The 21439-nt window shown below is 37.1% G+C and overlaps 1 protein-coding gene across 2 annotated transcripts; it reads left to right on the forward strand.

Moving 5' to 3' along the window:
• The first annotated feature begins 661 nt into the window (after nt 1-661).
• stk25a (serine/threonine kinase 25a) lies at nt 662-21358 on the forward strand. Of its 2 annotated transcripts, none has more exons than XM_022675447.2 (11): nt 662-1022; nt 10537-10767; nt 12450-12506; nt 12660-12768; nt 14087-14244; nt 14516-14701; nt 15870-16015; nt 16140-16248; nt 18022-18093; nt 18336-18472; nt 20338-21358. In XM_022675447.2, exons 1-11 carry the CDS (start codon nt 993-995, stop codon nt 20375-20377), a joined length of 1275 nt encoding a protein of 424 aa, XP_022531168.1. In that variant the 5' UTR covers nt 662-992; the 3' UTR covers nt 20378-21358. The 2 variants fall into 2 exon arrangements, with proteins under 2 accessions (XP_022531168.1, XP_015462460.1); XM_015606974.3 differs by lacking the exon at nt 662-1022 and adding an exon at nt 11149-11502 and having other exon boundaries at nt 10636-10767.
• The last annotated feature ends 81 nt before the right edge of the window (nt 21359-21439 follow it).

Consider the following 21439-nt stretch of genomic DNA (forward strand, 5'->3'; position numbering starts at 1 on the left):
GGTAATTTGGGATAAAATTACTTAGTAAAAGTAGTATCAGTGGTACTAGTAAAAGTAGCAGCAGCAATAGTACGAATCAATGCACGTAACAGTAGGTTAGTAACAGTGTTAGAAGCATTAGTAAAAAGTAGAATTAGAATTAGTACAAATGGTGTCCAATAACATATTCATAAAAACGATAAGTTTCTTTGATTTTACCAAGTTGAAAACCTAATCAAGAGGAACAAACCAAGCTTAACTGCTGCATAAGGTCACCCAAAAGCAGTGTGTAAGACTGGTGGAAGAGAACATGCCAAACTGATGGTTGAAAACCAGGGTTATTACACCAAATATTGATTTCTGAACTCTTAAATTACTCTTGCATTGTTTGAGGGTGGAAAAGCTCTGCATCTTTTTGTTATTTCAGCCATTTCTAATTTTTGGCAAATAAATGACAATATTTTTATGTGGAATGTTGGCCATAATTTATAAAATAAAACACCAATGTTTATTTTAATAAAATATCTAGCTATAAATAGCTAAATTGATTCAGAAACTGAAGTGGTCTCTTAATTTTTTTCAGAGCTGTGTGGTATAGCTTATTTACAGCCCATAAAAACTACAATACCCAGCCTTAGTGTGCGGTGCGGAGTACTCCACGCATGCGCATTACATCATCCCCTTTCACAAAGTAGCAGTATGAGCTCAGGATAGGGAGTCTCCTCCTCTGTATGATCCTGAGCTGATCCCGATAAACACTGATATTAACCCGAGATATTAACTCTGACTCCGGGCGGAGGGGTCTCTCACCCCCCTGATCAGAGCCGGAGCGGGCCCGGGGAGAGCGGCTCTGATCCAGACAGTAGGAGAGAGGAGTGATCCGGAGCACATCCAGCTTTAGCCCGGGTTCTGGAGGAGGTTCGGTCCAAAACAACAGGAAAAAGTGAAGCAGGAGGAAGACAGACCCATCCGGCCCCGAGCAGCAGGCCAGCCGGACCCCCAGCCCGGCCACCATGGCCCATCTGCGGGGCATCCACAACCAGGTACACCCGGGGTTACTACCAGCTGAGCTTACTCTGATAAACAGATAAACAGCACATAATAGATCATTCACTTATTACTGTAATCCAGTGTACACAAACACTGTCATAAATAATATATAATAATAATAGCTATACAAACTGTACATCATTAATATATATATATATATATATATATATATATATATATATATATATATATATATATATATATATATATATATATAAAATAAAATTAAAATATGATGTAAACAATATTGTGCAAGTATGAGTGTTTTCCAGTGTTGAATCAACAAATATCAGAATCAGAATCAGAATTGCCTTTATTGTCACATGGTCAAACCAGCGAAATTAGCCATCAACCCATCCATACAATAACATACAAGGGGGAAACAGGACAGGATAGGAAGACAGGGTAAGCCGCAGCGTGTGCACGCGCCGCCAAAATATATTGTTAAATGTAACGCTAACATACTTAATGTGTTGTTATAACACTGGAAAATATGCTGTATATGAAGTAGAGATGTGCCAAATCGTATCATACACAATAATGTAGTAGATTTTTGCTGTTGTGTTACTTTTTTTCCATTATTTTTTTTTTGTTACACTATTATTATTATTATTATTATTATTATTATTATTATTATTTTTATTATTATTATTATTATTATTATTATTATTATTATTATATTCAAAATCGTACTATTTAATGTTTTTTAATATCTCTTATATTTATACTAAACTTTTATACTTATGCTGTTGCGTTTATTCTTGAGTTCCCTCCCCAAACTTTTTTTTTTTTTCATATCACCAAGAATATCACTATGGCAAAAATAGCACTATCACTTTATTATTTTATACCCCTAGTATAAAGACATATTTTTAAAGCACATAGGTCTATCAAAATATTTTTTTTTTTTATACATTTAATTTGATAAATTGTCCCAAAAATAATTGTGATAACCAATTTATGCCACAGATATAATGACAAAACTAGAGTTTTTAAAGAGCATATCACATTTAAATATTTTTTTGGTCCATACAATACAATTTTAACATTTATTTTGACAGTTTTAAAAACTCCCAAGAATGACCACAACTGTATCTGTTTACATGTACCTTCTAAAATGTATCAATTCATCTAATGCATGTAGTATACTGTATGTAATCATGTTAAGTAAAACGGAACAGTGCTATTAACGAATATAGAGAAATGTATCTAAAATAAATGTAAGAATGTAAAAATAACAATGTAATTAAAATATATAAAATATAGTAAATAAATAACATTTAGAAAAAAATAGGTATTTGCTTAGTAATCAAAATTGAGAAGATGTTTCAGTATTACATTAACTAAGCTTGGTTTTTTTGTGTTTTGTTTTTTTTTCAGTGGTGTGCTTAATTTAGGAAATGCAGGTTTTGTTTTCTGTCACTAAGAACTAGGTCATTTACATTTATTACATTTGGCAGACGGCCTAATTCACTATCACAGGCTGATACAGGGTTATTGCTGTATTGCTGGTTTAGTGTGTCCATCTGAAAAGCTACCATCTGGAGATATGGCAGATATGTTACCCACCTTTACTCTGTACCAACTACTAAAGCAGTAAATTCACCCTTCTCGAGCACAGGCAGGATGCAATCCTGTGGGTTAACTCACCCGCCAGGCAGTTCCATTCCTGAACCCAGCACTCGCACAGGTGTGAACAAGTCCGATAACATACCATCAGCCCTTCTGACTAACTCAGCTCCCTTAAGAAAAGTTAGGCTTACTCAAACACTAAGAACACTGAATGCAATGAAAACTTAAACAATAAACTGATAAAGCACAGCGCTGCATATCATAGAACTGCTTCATACAAAGCAGGGAGTGAGGGAGAGAGCCGGCAAGGAGACCCGACAAACAGCAGTTAAATTGTACTATCTACTCTCATAAAATACACTGCTCAAAAAAATAAAGGGAACACTCAAATAACACATCCTAGATCTGAATGAATGAAATATTCTCATTGAATACTTTGTTCTGTACAAAGTTGAATGTGCTGACAACAAAATCACACAAAAATCATCAATGGAAATCAAATTTATTAACCAATGGAGGCCTGGATTTGGAGCCACACACAAAATTAAAGTGAAAAAACACACTACAGGCTGATCCAACTTTAATGTAATGTCCTTAAAACAAGTCAAAATGAGGCTCAGTATTGTGTGTGGCCTACACGTGCCTGTATGACCTCCCTACAACGCCTGGGCATGCTCCTGATGAGGTGGCGGATGGTCTCCTGAGGGATCTCCTCCCAGACCTGGACTAAAGCATCCGCCAACTCCTGGACAGTCTGTGGTGCAACGTGACGTTGGTGGATGGAGCGAGACATGATGTCCCAGATGTGCTCAATCGGATTCAGGTCTGGGGAACGGGCGGGCCAGTCCATAGCTTCAATGCCTTCATCTTGCAGGAACTGCTGACACACTCCAGCCACATGAGGTCTAGCATTGTCCTGCATTAGGAGGAACCCAGGGCCAACCGCACCAGCATATGGTCTCACAAGGGGTCTGAGGATCTCATCTCGGTACCTAATGGCAGTCAGGCTACCTCTGGTGAGCACATGGAGGGCTGTGCGGCCCTCCAAAGAAATGCCACCCCACACCATTACTGACCCAGTGCCAAACCGGTCATGCTGAAGGATGTTGCAGGCAGCAGACCGCTCTCCACGGCGTCTCCAGACTCTGTCACGTCTGTCATGTGCTCAGTGTGAACCTGCTTTCATCTGTGAAGAGCACAAGGCGCCAGTGGCGAATTTGCAAATCCTGGTGTTCTCTGGCAAATGCCAAGCGTCCTGCACGGTGTTGGGCTGTGAGCACAACCTCCATCTGTGGACGTCGGGCCCTCATACCATCCTCATGGAGTCGGTTTCTAACCGTTTGTGCAGACACATGCACATTTGTGGCCTGCTGGAGGTCATTTTGCAGGGCTCTGGCAGTGCTCCTCCTGTTCCTTCTTGCACAAAGGCGGAGGTAGCGGTCCTGCTGCTGGGTTGTTGCCCTCCTACGGCCTCCTCCACGTCTCCTGGTGTACTGGCCTGTCCCCTGGTAGCGCCTCCAGCCTCTGGACACTACGCTGACAGACACAGCAAACCTTCTTGCCACAGCTCGCATTGATGTGCCATCCTGGATGAGCTGCACTACCTGAGCCACTTGTGTGGGTTGTAGAGTCCGTCTCATGCTACCACGAGTGTGAAAGCACCACCAACATTCAAAACTGACCAAAACATCAGCCAGACAGCATAGGTTCTGAGAAGTGGTCTGTGGTCCCCACCTGCAGAACCACTCCTTTATTGAGTGTGTCTTGCTAATTGCCAATAATTTCCACCTGTCTATTCCATTTGCACAACAGCAGGTGAAATTGATTGTCAATCAGTGTTAATTTCACAGAAGTTTGATTTACTTGGAGTTATATTGTGTTATTTGAGTGTTCCCTTTATTTTTTTGAGCAGTGTATTATAAAATTAATCCTTCAGCCTCACTTATCACACTTTGTGTCAGTTTACTACCTCTTCACAAACTGAAAAGTATGAGCTGTACAGGGCTAGGATAGTAATGTTTGCTAAGCTAAGTTATTTTTCTAAGCTAAGTTTGTTTCACTCATATATGAGTGTAGTAGCACTGCTGAGGTAAATCTAAGAATAGAATAGCACTTCTGAGGTAGATAAAAGGTAAGAATAGCACTGCTGATGTAAATATAATATTAGAATAGCACGGCTGAGGTAAATTTATTGTGATTTTCTGTTTTAAATTGTAGTTTTGTAATTACTTTTTCTTCACAAGCAAGACAAAAGTACATGTAATCTATGCTATTCTGTATTTGACCCGTTTGGATTCGACTAAAAATGTTAACTTCAGTTAATTCTTACTGTTCCATACAACAAAGAAAAAATTATCATATTGTAACATTGTGCTTGATACTCTGTCTAATTCTAAAATTAATAATTAAATGAAATAAAAAAATAATGTACACTAGTCATTTGTACTGAACTGGTTTGGTTTCTGAAGGGATGACATGCAACGAAGTACAGTGTTGTGCAAGTAAGGTTGTAGAAATAAAGTAATCAAATTTATTTTACCATCTCGATTAATTTAATTCAGTGTGGATTACTGAGGCAGTGGAATAACACCAAGAGTGCAGATGTCTTATTTATATTATTAAAAAAATATACACATATACAGTTCCTATAAAAATAATGATGCTTTTGATGTGTCAAATAAATGCTGAGAATTTAGATAGATAGATAGATAAATAGATAGATAGATACTTTATTGATCCCCGAGGGGAAATTCTTGACATCCAGCAGCAGGTGTGTATAGTACACAAAGTTACAAAAAGATAAAAAAATATATAAATGATACATATAAATACAACAAAATAAAAAATAAAAAATAAAATGAAATGATAAAAGTACAGTCTTTAGTGTGTGTGTGTGATGTAAAATGGAGGTAGTGCAGTTGAACACAATAGACAGCGAAGATGTCTATTGTGTCTATTATAGATGTCTATTATACTTTAATAAGGTTTTCATCATATCACATCATATCACAATTTCTATTGATCATATTGAGATATACAGCTCTGGAAAAAAAATTAAGAGACCACTTCAGTGTGTGAATCAGTTTTGTCTGATTTTGCTATTTATAGGTATATGTTTAAGTAAAATGAACATTGTTGTTTATTTTAATAACTACGGACAACATTTCTCCCAAATTCCAAATAAACATATTTGTCTTTTAGAGCATTTATTTGCAGAAAATGAGAAATGGCTGAAATAACAAAAAAGATGCAGAGCTTTCAGATCTCAAATAAGGCAAAGAAAGCAAGTTCATTTTCATAAAGTTTTAAGAGTTCAGAAATAAGTATGGTGGAATAACCCTGTTTTTTTAATCATAGTTTTTATGCATCTGCTCCTCCAGTCTTACACACTGCTTTTGGATAACTTAATGCCACTCCTGGTATCAAGTTCAGTTTGGTTTGATGGCTTGTGGTCATCCAACTTCCTCTTGATTATATTCCAGAGGTTTTCAATTTGGTGAAATCAAAGTAATTTGCCTTTTTTTAAGTGGTCTCTTATTTTTTTCAGAGCTGCAAGTATTACCCAGCCTTTCTAAGAGTCAGTATTGAATTAAATTTAGTTTTTGCAAAAACAGGCCGTCTCTCTTTCTGCACTAAATCACAATAACTGTGGTGTGTTTTATTGATATGCAGGCCAGGTTAGAGTTCTTCCTGTGCCACTGGGATAATAGGCATGTAATTGGGTCTTTGAGATTAGAAGATAGGTCAGCACATTGGCTGTATGCCCTAAAATGAGACACATTCATCATAGATTAGATTAGCCTGTTCTAATCGGACGGAATACTGATCAGCGCTAATGTTAGATATATCAGTGTATCTAGAAATTCTTTAAAAATTAGGAATTTTACACAAAAAATTGTTGCACACAGAAGAAATGAACCGACTAGAAAGAAACTTGGTGTGTAGTCTTGCTAGACTGATGGAGTGACATCTTTAGATGAGCGAGTAATCTACAATGACGAGTCCCAGGTTTTTGTCTTGGTGGAAAGGACCAATGAGTGTGTAGACAAAGTGGTCAGGACCAAGACCAATGGTTTGTTTGTCACGTTGCACACATTCAGAAAGCCTGGTATCAGCTGGGGCAAATTTGGAAGTTCTGGGGCCCCAAGCAATGTTTTTTTCCATGGACTCTGACATCTTAGCTGAAAAAATTGGTGAGCTTTGTCAAGCTTTCTGTGCTGGACTTCCTTTCCTATATTTTCTGTCTTTTGTGGACACTGCTGGGATGGTTGTGCCGAAGCTACCTTAGTCTACCTCGCCTGGCTTAACTTGCGTGTACAAAAAAGAAATAATGCAATTGCGTGATTTGCGTGGTGGTAAAATCCGCCCCTGGGTATCAGGATGTGGGGTGAAATTTTGTATAAAGCCAGATCATCTTTGGTCTTTATAACAGGCCTTTTTAAAGCCCAAAATTACATAATGAGGTCCTGCAACCAGTGACCCTACCATTTCTGAACACACACTCCAGTCCGCAGTTCCAACAGGACAATGCTCATGCATACACTGCTGCAGTCTCAAGATCTTGCCTTAAAGACAGATACTATACCATGTCCAGCTGCATCACGAGACCTATTTCTAATTAAAAATGTCTGTGGGATGCTGTTGGATGCACTCAACCAATATTGCAAAATCTGCAGGAACTGTGTGAGAATATTGCAGCTGCATGGGATGTAATATCAAAGTACCATATTTTTTGGTCGATAAAGTGCGCTATCAATGAATGTCTATTTTCTGGTTTATTTTCATACATAAGGTACACCTAAGTAAACAAAACTGTAATTCTTACAAAAAAAAAAAATTGTCAAACGATTGATGGATGTTAATCTACATAGATTTCTCTCCTAAAAACTGTTTATTTGGGTAAGTAAAGCACTTTCGTTTATTTACAGTAGAGCTGGGCGATATGGGCCCAAAAAAAATCTTCGATTAAAAAAAAATCTTAAAATCTTAAAATCTTTTTTTCCCCTACTAAAATCTCCTTAAAGTCGCTAGAAGTCGCTAAATGACGTCATCGCCTAATTTGCTAACATTTAATACATGTTTTTGAAGCTGTAAAGGTTAACATTGTGAGAGAGAGAAAAGTGAGTAAAAAACACTCTAAATATGCTAGAAATGACACAAATGAACTCCAACAAATGAACAACTTCTGTTGCTTTTTAAATAGGCAGTCACGTCTCAAAATAACTTTATTTTTACGTAAATTACATAAATCAGTTTTTTGCCGTGTTGTTAAATGTTATTATAAGAGCAGTTTTTTATTGTATTATAATTTTTTTTTAGCTTTCTTAAGTTTTCTTTATTTTCAAACCTATTATAGACAAATTGTTGAATAGCTTTTTACATAGAGGGAGACACTGTGGACGATGTGAGTGACAGGCTACGTGGTGAATGAGGTGAATGAGTGACTGAGACTAACTGTGCGAGTTAAATCCAGTGAGTTTTTTTTTTCGTGTCACACTGAAGACACTTTTATATTTATATTTCTGCTCTGTAAATACGGGGCGGGGTCAGTCAGCACGCACAGTTTGTTTGTGGAGCGGTGTGTGCGTGTGCTGAGTGTGTGAGACTGCACTGTGAGTGTTGTGGGGCGGGGCTCACGGCAGCACCCGCTGCAGCGCGGAGGTCAGTAACTAAAGAGCATGTGTTTATCTCAGAGTCGCCAAAAGTCTCCAATAACACCACAAAAACTGGCTAGATTTGTCGCTAGTCGCTTTTTAATAAAAAAGTCGCTAGAGGGTCCGAAATGTAGCTAAATATAGCAACAAAGTTGGCAACACTGCTCCGCCGTAATTTCGAATTAATCGATAAAATCGATTAATCACCCAGCTCTAATTTACAGTAAGCTTAGATTATCAATATTTTGTCTAAGGGTTAGTTTAGTGCAGGAGCATTAGCATTAGCCGTAAACCTCAGCGCTAGCGGGACACAAATGCCACCCGACAGGGCTACACTGTGGAACCCTAGGTGTTCCGGTAATCCTGGATGCTCAGTTTGAAGTTCTTCAGACATAGCTCGTTTTAACACAGTAAACGTGCAGACTACAATCTGATAATACTCACCTCTGAACATTGAAAGAGCTAGCGCTGCAGTTAGCAGCTAATGCTAATCCTGCTGCACCCAGCCTTAGTCATAGAGAGAAACTTCACTCAAAACTCACTCTTATAAAGCTCTACCTCAGCGGAGTGGCTTTACTGCTTCTCCTTAATACCTGACTGAGAGAATTATTACATAAAGTGCACTGGATTATAAGGTGCACTGTCAATTTTTGGGAAAATTGAAGGTTTACATTCTGAAAAGTACGGTACACTATTAGGAACCTCTGCAACTACATGCTGAGACATCTGGCATGTTGCAGTGTTACACATGCTTTACACATGCGTTACATACTACTTCTGTAGGTGTAGCTCAATAAATATGACCTAGAGTTTCTTATATCAGTCTAAATTTAATAATTTATTGTTCCTGGTAACTTTTATCTTCTTCTGAATATTGCTACTATCCAACTCCTCCTTCTAGGTGCTACTATTTCTTTGTTGATGAGTGTATCTGTGAGTAGAGTCCATGTCTAAATTTGGATGTTTTACTGTCGCTCATTTTTATGAGAGGTTGTATGATCAAAATGTAATGAATGCGGAAACAGCTTTATTTTATTGATATCATAGAGCTTTAACTCCTATTCTAAAGCTCTTATCTCTTGAACTTTGAGATCAGATCTGAGGAGGGGTGTTTTTGTTTGTGGATTCGACAGTGCAGCGTCCGCAACATCTCGAGTGATTCATTCTTCCTGAAAACGCAAAAGGCAGAAGTGTTCAGTTCCACAAAGACGCTTATTTTTAATTCAGACAGACCACAGAATGACAGAATGGCTGACCGGAGACACCCACTATGTTTGCAGATGTTTGTCAACACCTATTTTCATTAATTCAGCATTCACTCACTTTACTATTAGCTGCACTGATTACTGATTGCAGGATTATCATGATAGTAGATTTATTGTACGATATACTGTCCCAGAAAAAAATGTGAAAAATATTTTTTATATTGCCAATTTTAGACCATTTTATACCACTGATATAATGATAATGATAAGATAATAGCATAACTAAACAATTACGCTCTTCTAATAATTAGCAATTAACTTTTATTATAATAAATATTTATCTGGAACTGGAAAAAAGTGTAAATATAATATAGTTTTTAAACTATACACAAAAAAGTTGACATACATATGTATGGATTCTTCTCTGTAAATAAACACAATGGGCAATATTAAGGTCAGCAAAAATGCAGTACTCACGTTACAACTCATGCAGTGTATTGTGCAATGTAAAATTTAACTGTTTGTCACAAAAAGAAAATGCACAATATTTTTCATGACATATCTACCAAAGGCAATGTATACTTCTATCCAATATTGTTTATTTTACTTTAATGTTTGATATATGTAATGCATTATTATTATTGTTACATACTGGAATATTTATCTCTCTAGAAATCTGGTGAATTGTTTTTTTTTATATTCAAATATATATAACAAAACAACAAAAATCACAAGTTTTTTTTTTTTTCTTCGTATCCTCCAGCCCTTATTGAGGTCCGTTCTATTGTTATAGTATTGAACGAGTTGAGCACACCTCTAGTCATTAATCCTTCACTTGTTGCTCAATGCAATCAAATCCTCAAAAAAAAAATCTAGTAGTAATCTAGTCTTCTCTGGACAGTAGAGACAGTTACTCCAACAAAAGAGGATGAACTCTTTTTTTTTATACACTGGTTTTGGAAGTAACAGTAACTGAGCAGTTGTCCCAGTACTTTTGTCTGTATGTGCAATACTAAAAAAAGAATATAATTAATAAACCTGTGTTGTGTCTGTGTTTTTCTGTTAATTCTGATCAGAACACTCGCCTGGATCCGGAGCAGTACTTCACTAAGCTGGAGCGGATCGGTAAAGGCTCGTTTGGAGAAGTGTATAAGGGGATTAATAACCGGACGAAGGAAGTGGTGGCGATTAAGATCATTGATCTGGAGGAGGCAGAGGATGAGATTGAAGATATTCAGCAGGAGATCACAGTTCTGAGTCAGTGTGACAGTCCCTTTGTCACCAAATACTTTGGCTCCTACCTAAAGGTACAGTGTGAGGAGTGTTTATCAATACTTTTTTTTTTGGTTATACTCTAATAAATATAATACATTCACACAGTAGGTAAAAGTGTCTACAAATCCGTTCATACTGTATCTGTATCAGTCTGATCATACTGTAAGGGGTCGGCAATTAAGTTTGGCCGCGGGACAGATATTTTCCAAGCCATTGCGTGGTGGGCCACAAAAAAAAAATCTGTTTTGGAAAATGAAGTGTAATGGGATGGAGTGCTACAGACTAGTAGCTCTTCAGCCCAGAGGGTTGTTGAATCCAATTGCAGAACAGTTTAATTCAAAGCAGGTAAACCCAAGAAGAAAGGAAAAAAAAAATCAACACACCTCTCCTCTGTCTCCTCCCCGTGTCATCAGGAACGAGGTCCAGTACACTCCTGCTGCCCTGGCTAGTGAATTGGGACATGGCCAGAAAAAAACTCCCCTATTAGGAGATAGGGGCGGAAAAACGAGAATGTGTGGAAACGCCGAGCGCGACAGAGAGACAGGGGAGGAATATAAACAAAAGTTTGCCAGAGAAGCATTTTTTTATTCATTTTTTTTTCCATTATTGTTCATTATAGTTAAGACAACCTCACGGGTCAGATGTTTAATGCCTATTGTTGGCCCATGCTGTAACTGTTCAGCACAATGTATTAACAAGTGTGAAAAGGATACAGTGCTTCTGGAGGAGCATCATAATCCCATCACTCAAAACGATCACATTCAGAGGTAACTAGAGATGCATGTGACCATATTATTTTAGCATTTTGATATCTCTACATCTCTGTACAAACTTAGTTAGAAAACACATCACAAGAAATGGCTGAAAACAGCCACTAGAGGGCGCTGCTACAGGCGAAAAGAAAAATAAATGGCTTGAAACAAATGTGTAAAGAAATAAATGTTTTTTGTTCTTTTAACTGAAATGCATTTTCAGTGATTAGCCCATCTGCATACACTGTAACTGCTGGTTTAAACTAAAGATGAAACTGAAACTTCATGTGAAGCGCTGCTCTTTATCAAATTAGCATCACTTTAGGCGCCTAAATTCTTCAGATCATAGTCTGAATTAGTGTACAGTAATACGATAGTGTGAACAGCCCGAAATTAGCATTAGATTTGATGAGAGAAAAAAAAAACATATTTAGGCCACTTTACTGACTATGTGAACAGAGCTGAACCAAACCTTGCCCAACAGCTTATCTTGTATTTGCACTGAGATTCTCCCAGAAGGGTCAGACTGGTGCTGAGATCAGTATTTCCACATCCTGACCCACCTGAATCAGCTGATAAAAGATATTATCATTAGATTTATATTTAGGATTAGTGAGTCCGTTGTGTGTGATCAGGAACAAAGGCAAACTCTACTGACCTCTACTGTCTGACATGAAGGTGGCCATTAAGATGGCATGCTGTTGTTTTATAGATGAAATTTGTGGATGTGATGAGTTGTTGAGTTGGGGATGAGGTGGGGTGTTGCTCATCTTGAACTCACATCTCATGCTGGCGAATACAGTCAGATTCTCACAGTTACTTTTTAACACCCTTGATTTGAGAAGGAGCAGTCAGTGATCATGTGTTTCAACAGGTGTTCCAACACTTTTGTCCATATGGTGTATCTTGGCAAACATTGCTTGTCATTGTATATTGTTTGTGTATGTATTGTGTAACTGCAGAGCACTAAACTATGGATCATCATGGAGTATCTGGGTGGTGGCTCAGCTCTGGACATGGTGAGTACAGATAGTGTTGACTGATGAAAATGTCTTTATTTTATTAAATTTTGGGACAGTCTTCCTTGATGTTGTTTAAAATATTCATGAACTTTTTAGATATACAGACAGTTTACCTGAAGTTTAAATAATGTGCCTTGTCTGTGAGTTTAGCTGAAGCCTGGGCCGCTGGAGGAGGCCTACATTGCCACCATCCTTAGAGAGATCCTGAAAGGCCTGGACTACCTTCACTCAGAACGAAAGATCCACCGAGACATTAAAGGTCAGGAACTAAATATTGTTAGCTGCTGTATTAAAGAACTTTTTTACACCCACTTTTTACACCCACTTTTTTGTTTTTTGTTTATAATTACCTTTATTTTAAGCATTTCATGTAAACGGTATTGGATTTGAATTTGTCTATTCAGTCAAACTTTGCATTGCTGTGTATCAGATTTGTATAAATTTCAGTACTTCATATGAAAGTGACCCAAATCAATATTAAAAATATCAGATTCAGTATGTTTTTGCTATTCACACTGACACACAGATAACACACCTGTCACATATGAAAAAACAGATCAGATTTGGACCACTTTTGGCTGCATTCACATTATAAGCTTGTTTGGGTGGCTCTGCTGCTGCTCAGCCAAAACTGCTGTGTGTAACTATAGGTTTATATAGGATCTCCGGTGGATTTTCCATTTTACACTTAGGACTTGGTCAGTGGCTGAAGGGCATTACAATGTGTTGTAAAGTAATATATGACATTGCAAAGACTGTTATTAGTGCAAAAATGTTTTACAAATTTTTCTGTTGTTCGTCTCGCTGCCTCGCAGTGCTGTTAGCCAATCAGAGGCATTATGTTGGCATGTATGAATATTCATGAGCAAGAGACCACTGATAATAATAATAATAAAAGACATCCAGTGTTTTGATAAACAATCAATCAAATACTAAGGCTGAGTTACTATCCTTGCTCTGTAAAGCTCTCTTTTTATCTTTCAGCTGGAAAAAAGCTGATTAAAACTGAAGTAAACTGGAACTAAGTGTGATGTGTTTTGCTAAATGAAATAAATTATTAAGATTAATTTACGTAGTAGACAGCAGAGTGTAAAAATGAACTTAAACCTGCTGTTTGTTGCCTCTTCAAGCTGGCTCTCTCCCACACTCCCCGCTTTCTGTTGTACAGCAGCACATTAATACGCAGCACTGTCGATGATAGATAGATAGATAGATAGATAGATAGATAGATGATAGATAGATAGATAGATTATTAATTCATCTCCGGGAGACAGGGGATGAGTGTGGGTCTGCCACCACTGTTTTAAAAAAATACTAATGTTAGAGCAAAGACTGAAATGTATGTTCTAATAACTTTGACATTGATTATATAAATTATTTAGTCTTTCACTAAAATCAAAATTGGAGTTTTTACTTTTTTTGGTAGAATAATTTTAGTTATATATAAGCTGTGCTTCCCCAACAGAAAGTGCAAGTGTTTGGAAAGTTTAATACGTATCTTGTAAACAATTTAAATTAAAGATTATGCAACTGTTGCATCGTTTTCTCTGATCACTTCACATTTTAACCTCCAACAGCTGCCAACGTATTGCTGTCAGAGCACGGGGAAGTAAAGCTGGCCGACTTCGGGGTGGCGGGACAGTTAACGGACACCCAGATAAAGAGGAACACATTCGTGGGCACACCGTTCTGGATGGCTCCGGAGGTCATCAAACAGTCTGCTTACGATTTCAAGGTACAAGTTCTTCATCTGTCCCCCCCCACCTGTTACTTACTCATCAGTCTAACAGGTATCATGTTCAAGTCCACCAATCAGGTTACGGCTAGCATCTGTGAGGTGCTGCTGAAGTGCCGAACACTTTCTGTTCTGTCTGTAAAATTATCCTGCTGAAATATTTACAGACAGACAGGTGGTGAGGGTCCTCACTGCCCCCCCACCCCACAGTCTTCCCCTGTCCTCCCTTGTCCTCATCCTGCCCCGTCTATTTTTTTTTTCTCTGTCCCAGGCTGACATCTGGTCTCTGGGTATCACCGCCATCGAGCTGGCCAAAGGGGAGCCCCCGAACTCAGACCTGCACCCAATGAGGGTCCTGTTCCTCATTCCCAAGAATAACCCCCCCACCCTGGAGGGCTCCTACAGCAAGGCCTTTAAAGATTTTGTGGAAGCTTGTCTTAATAAAGACCCTCGATTTGTGAGTAATTATTTCAGAATTAAAAACTTCCTAATTAGATGTTAAAGGGCTCATATCCTACATTTTTTGTTTTTTATGTATTAGAAAACATGTGACGTTCATATTTATCTTTATAATCTATCTGCTCCCATAATTCCTTCTTTTTTACTAGTTTAGGACTAGTTTAGTCTGGTGATACAGCATCGCTACTGGAGATTTCATAGATTACATATAGTATAGTATAGTATAGTAAAGTATTATACTGTAACTAACATTATTTGACATGATTTGTCACTTCAATCATTTATTTCAACAAACCTGAATGAATTGCAATTATTTTAATTATTAAGCAACACAATCTCTAAATGAAACATCAAATATTTAAGTGGAAAGAAACTGTTTGTCTTTATTAAACTGTTTTTTTTTTTTAAGTTTTCCCACACCTTTTCTCATTTAGTGTGTTTTATTTCTTTTTTTATGATTTTTACATTGTAAATATTAAAATTCTATTGAAGAAGAATTGCAGAATTATTCTGTATACAAAAAGTGCTTAACAAACCAGAATATGTTTTCTACTTTAGATTCTTCTAAGCAGCACATTTATCTTTGAGGACAGATCTGCACACTCTTGCTATTTTAATCTCAGTGTCTTCATGAGGGAGAGTCTCCTGGAATAGTTTTCTCAGTGTCTTGAAGGAAGGAGTTCCTGGAGGTGCTGAACAATTGTTGATGCTTTTCCTTCACACTATGAAGCTCCAGCTTATCCTAAATAATCTCAAATCACCATCTCAGTTCATCAGGTTTAGATCAGGCGATTAATGTGGAGAACAAACACTTTTTTACTGTTTATTACATAATTCCATATGTGTTTCTTAACAGTTTCATGTCTTTAATATTAAACTACAAGGTAGAAAATAAATTAATGAATTAAATAAAGAAATAAAGAAAACATTGAATGAGAATGTGTATCCAAAAAAAGAGAAAAAAAGTAGAGTATAAATATATAACAATACTAATGCAAAGATAATAAAGATATGTATCCTTAAGGTTTCTCAAAATTACATTTTTAGTAAAGTATTGTCACTGCCTACTGGAAGCAGTGAAAGCAGTATAGCTATAGCAGTAGGACGTCTGGAGGAGAACATCTTTGCTTGTGGTTTAATGAGAATAACACAGATATTCTCCACAGAGACCAACAGCCAAAGAGCTGCTGAAGCATAAATTCATCACTCGCTACACCAAGAAAACGTCATACCTCGCCGAGCTGATCGACCGGTACCGGCGCTGGAAATCCGAGGGCCACGGAGACGAGTCCAGCTCTGACGACTCGGACATGTAAGTGACCACGTGTCAGAAACAACCTCTAAACATCCTGCCTGTAGAGAAGAACACAGATAGCTGGATCATCTTTACAAACAAGCGGTGTGTAGTGTAACCTGGTGTGTGTGTGTTATTTCAGGGATGGTGAGGGGGACGACAGAGACCAGTGTCCTATGTGGACGTTTCCCCGCACTGTAAGAGCCAGTTCTATGACCAAACAGAGAGGACACAACCACACAGACAATAAGGTAGGTCTATAGAGCATCATCTGACAATAGTGTGGAATAGTAAAATACACCAATCAAGCATAACGTTATTCTTATTTCTATACTCACTGTCCATTTATTCAGTCCCACTTTGTAGTTTTATAATTCCAGACTGTAGTTCTGTATCTGTTTTTCTGCATACTTTATTATTCCTCTTTTTTCACCCTGTTCTTCAATACCTACAGAACCCCACAGGAGATAAAACCACCACAGAGCAACTATTATTATTATTATTATTATTATTATTATTATTATTATTTGAGTGGTGGGTGATTATTCTCAGCACTAGTATGGTGGTGGTGTATGAGGTATTAGAAGTCTACCAACTATCCTGTGGGCAGCATTGACACAAACTGTGCTGCAACAGATTCAGAGCATCTGTCTCTGACTTTATATTTAATAAAGAACTAAACTCTACAACTGTCCTACAACACAAACACACCATTTTCACCTGATCCATCTTGATTGATTTATGTCACTTTCTATATATAAATATTCCAAGTAATTTTGGTAAAATGGAAATACATTTGCACAGGTATTTATTCAAATTTTGTAAAAGATATTAGATACACAACATTGCGCAACTGCAATGATGTATCTCCATGCTATACCTACTATACTGTATATCTACACATCACCTCTGTGGTAAACGTACAACTTAGTGTAATTATGTAAATATATAGTACTATCAGTCAAAAGTTTTAGAACGCCTTTTTTTTTTTAGTTGTCCAGTATTTATTTTATCATCCTAGAAATGACTTTATTACTGCACTTCACTATAATTCTCTTCACTGCTGAAAACATTACAGTCATCCATCAAATACATAGTTTTTTTAGTTGAAATTATTAAAATTCTATGATGTAGTTGACTTCTATATTTTATTATTTATGCATAAGGCTCATAAAAATATATTAAGTTCAAACATCCAATAAAATTTTGTGAAGAGAAAAAGTTGTTATAATCTTAAGGGGATAGAGATGTTTGTAAAACCTAAATTTCGAACTAGTCTGAAGGAGCGGTGTACTGTAATTCAAGGAATATGATTATGGAATAATTTGAAGAGTGATGTTAAAAATGCTAGATCAATGTGTGTGTTTAAAAAAATGATAAAAGCTGGTCTGTATAAAAAATATGAAATAGTATAATGTGTAACTATATAAACTGTTGTTTGAGAAGTATTTGATGTTTTTTGTAGTTTTTTTTTTGTTTGTTTTTTGTTTTTTTGGAAATGTACTATTGTTCTTAATTATTTTTGGGATAAAAGGGGCAGATATTTCTTCTTTCTGCTGCCTTTCATTTTATTTGTGATTTGTATATTTTTTTCTTCTGTAAAAATGTATTTTGTTTATAATTAAAGGAATAAATCTTCTAAACTAAAGCTTAGACTTAGTCCAATGTTAAGCTGAGCTAAAAGCGCTGTTGCAATGTGGGCCAGACCTCTTTCTGTACCAGTTTTTGAGGCGAGTCTTTTGAAGGTGAAGTAAACAGTACTCACCACTCTCTGGCTTCATCTGTAATTTTTTAAAAGAAAAGACTTATACTTTTAATAGTTACAGAGTTATCTGGGTTTGTGTCTCTTTTTCTAGTTATGATGATGAAAGTGTGAATTTGCTCTCTGTTATGTAAATCCGTTTTTTTTTTCCAGGTTTTAGTTCATTGGTATTCCTTAAAGGCCGTGCTATTTCTGATTACTGGCTGTATTTTCACTGTTCCACTGTATTCCGCAAGCTTTTATACTGTTTTTTTTATTGCAGACAACAGATGTGATGAAGAGGCAGCCTAAATCACCTTCGCTAACAACACTGCTTATGCCAATCTTCAGAGAGGTACACTCAAACCTGTGTCGGATCTTATTAACTTATTCTCATTTAATCATGGTTTCTTGAGTTCTTTATGAGGGGCTTGGCTAATTTGAGCAAACCATTTTATATCTGTTGTTCTTTGTGTTATTTTACATATTTTAGTGCACTCACTTCTTTTTGCAGCAGCACTGCATGCTATCAGCAGTCCTAACACTAATCTCTAAAGACCCAGATCCTTGGTGATGATTAATATTGTGTATTTGTAGTTAAAGGAAAAGCGGCGTGTGAGTGGAGGACGTGTGGGTGCGTTAGAGGAGCTGGAGAACGCCTTCAGTCTGGCTGAAGAGTCCAGTCCTGGAATCTCAGACCGGTTACTCACTCACATGATGGAAAGAGTGTGCAGGTAACATAACACCTGAGACCAGTTAACACCTTTTTAGCCAGTTCATAGTTTGTCCAGTGATTTTTGGATTAATGTATAATGTACAGTCCTGTGCAAAAATCTAATAATCTGAAATATTTTTTTAATTCAGTTATTCGTTTTACACCAGAGATGGTAGAAGCACAAAAGCATTTAAGTGTACTTAAATATAGGTAAAAATCCTCCTGTTCATACTTGATGTATAATATATAATATAATTTTACTCAATTGCAAAATTATAAAATTTAAAGTACATGCTCCCAAATATACTCTAAGTAAAAAAATAAAACAATTTCTTTAAAGGTGGCTTTTAACTTATTGATTGATTTTTTTTTTTTTTTTTTGAGTTGGGGAGTGGACATATCAACAGCAGCATGTGAGAGTAGCTGCCTGTTTTAAGATCTGCTTTTAGATCTTTTCATAGGACAAATCTATGAAAATGAAACTTGGATATAACTTAAGAGTAGTCAGTGTACAGCTTGTATTGATGTCTAAATAGCTGTCAACACAAGTTTGTACTGCTAACAGTGAACCATATTGTGCCCAAAGTGAAAATGGGATAAACCAGAGCTGCACAGATTGCTATACTGGAATAATTTATTATGAAGACTCTATGAAGTCTCTATGAAGACATCACAGATCTGGTGGATGCTAAACATCTTGTGCTTCTCCACCTTCTGCTTGAGGATGCCCCACAGGTGCTCTATTGGGTTAAGGTCTGGAGATATACCTGGCCAATTAGACATAGACAAAGACATCACTTTCCCGTGCTTCAAATTTCTCAGTGAATATCGAAGATGTTGATATCAAGCCTGCCTGCTCTGTTAAGAACCTTGACTGTCTCCTTGATTTTAGTCTCACCTTTGATTTTCATATTAAGCTAGTCACGAAAGCTAAATTTTATCATTCACGCAATATTACTCAGCTATACGTCCCATGCTTAGTGACAGTGATGATAAAATGTTAGTAAACGCTTTAATTTTTTCACGCATTGATTACTGCAATTCATTGTTATATGGCCTGCCAGTTAAACTACTAAATCGCCTCCAATACATCCAGAATTCTGTAGCTAGGGTTCCAACTTCCACCAAGCGCACAGCACACATTACTCCTGTTCTCCAGCAGCTGCACTGGCTTCTGGTTGAGTTTAGGATATAAATATATTTATATTAAATATAAAATCCTTCTCCTCACCTTCTAAGATCTCCATGATCTGTCTCCTTCATATCTGTCTGAACTCATTTCTCTTTATTGTCCTTTCCGCTGTCTTCGATCTGCAAACTCCGGTCTTCTTACTGTCCCCTGAACCAAACGTTCTACCCTGGGTGGCAGATCTTACAGTGCTGCTGCCCCTAAACTTTGTCACTCTCTTCCTTCCCCCCTCCGCAACTGCTCAACTTTAACTTCTTTTAAATCTTTGTTAAAGACATTCCTTTTTCCACACTTGTTACTCCTAGTAGCTTGTTTCTTTTCTTTTTTTTTATAATGTAAAGCGTCCTTTGGTTTGGGAAAGGCGCTAAATAAGTTGAACTTATTATTTTTATAATTATTATTAGTACCTTTAGCTTCCTCAGAAAGCGATGTAATCTTGGCGGTGTGTTTGGGGTCGTTAACATGTTATAAAACTGCTATATTAGCCCAGTTTCTGAATTGAGGAGGTCATGCTCTGCTTCAGAGTGTCACAGTACATGTTGGAATTCATGTTTCCCTTAATGAACCACACTCCCCAGTGCCAGCAGCACTCATGCAGCCCCAGACCATAATGCGTCTCTAGGGTAAACTCGCAATGCAGTGTTTTGTAAGTGTATATTTCTGTCTGATAAATTTTGTGTTGTGTGATTCTTCAGGTATACACTCAATGGGAACACCCCACCTACAAAGCGATAGAACTTTACTATACAACTGTTGGGGGGACGCCCTCCATTCACCGCAGGAGTGGAAGGACCATCCAAATCAGGCCTCTTCATCCTCAGCCATGTTCATCTCCTTCTTCATCACGGTCTAATCTCTCCATCTCCACATGCAGGAGGAGCTTTGGATCTTGGATCTTCAATACAATGATGCTTATCTTCTTACAATTAGAAAATTTTTTTTACACTCTTCTTCATGGAATATTGATTTTTTTTAACTGGTGTATTTCAGTGACATAAGACATCGATATATATTCAATAAACTGCACAGATGAAAAAATCCACATATTCAATGGGTTCCTTTTGAAGATCCTTTCAGAAAATAAAAGAGACAAAACTTGGGAAGCAGAGAACACTGTTAATACCAGTTACCTTTTATTTGTTACCTTTTCTTTTAAGTAATGACATGGATGACAAACTACATGGATGGTGTACAAAAGCATAGCTCCGCAACATGCTACACAATAAATAAAAGAGTGAGATGGAGATGCAGACTGAAAGAGAAGTGGACTACAGAGTGGACTTCGGAGTGTACTCCACCAACGTCCAGACTTCACACTCCTTCTGAATGACGGGAGTGACGTACGTAAAGCTCCTAGAGAGAAAGCTTCATTGTTTAAGTCTCAGCGGACAAAATTACCCCCCCAAAAAAACAACAAAAAAAACCACATAAATGCAAACAGGAAACGCATGAAACACAAATTCCAGTCTTTGTAAGAAATGTATATATAAAAAAAAGAGAAAATGAAATGATGAGACGCCATGCCCAGTGAATAGGCATTCCAGTCCAGTGCCAGCTGTTTAAAACCAGCGTTAGTCTGGGGCTCATCTTGAGATGTGTATTATAATATCTGCAAACTTATATAGTAGCACATAAATACATATAGTCACCAGTACCGATTATTACTTTATTAATACACGACTGAGAAACCACTGCCTCAGCTCTTAGTCTTATATATGTGAGATTTTCTTTTTGTTTAGGTCTTTGGTTGGACCCAACAAGCCACTCAAGTTGTGTTGTCATTTTGTAGTTGGCGCC

The sequence above is a fragment of the Astyanax mexicanus genome, chromosome 5 (genome assembly GCF_023375975.1).
Source record: "Astyanax mexicanus isolate ESR-SI-001 chromosome 5, AstMex3_surface, whole genome shotgun sequence".
Classification (NCBI taxonomy): Eukaryota; Metazoa; Chordata; class Actinopteri; order Characiformes; family Acestrorhamphidae; genus Astyanax; species Astyanax mexicanus.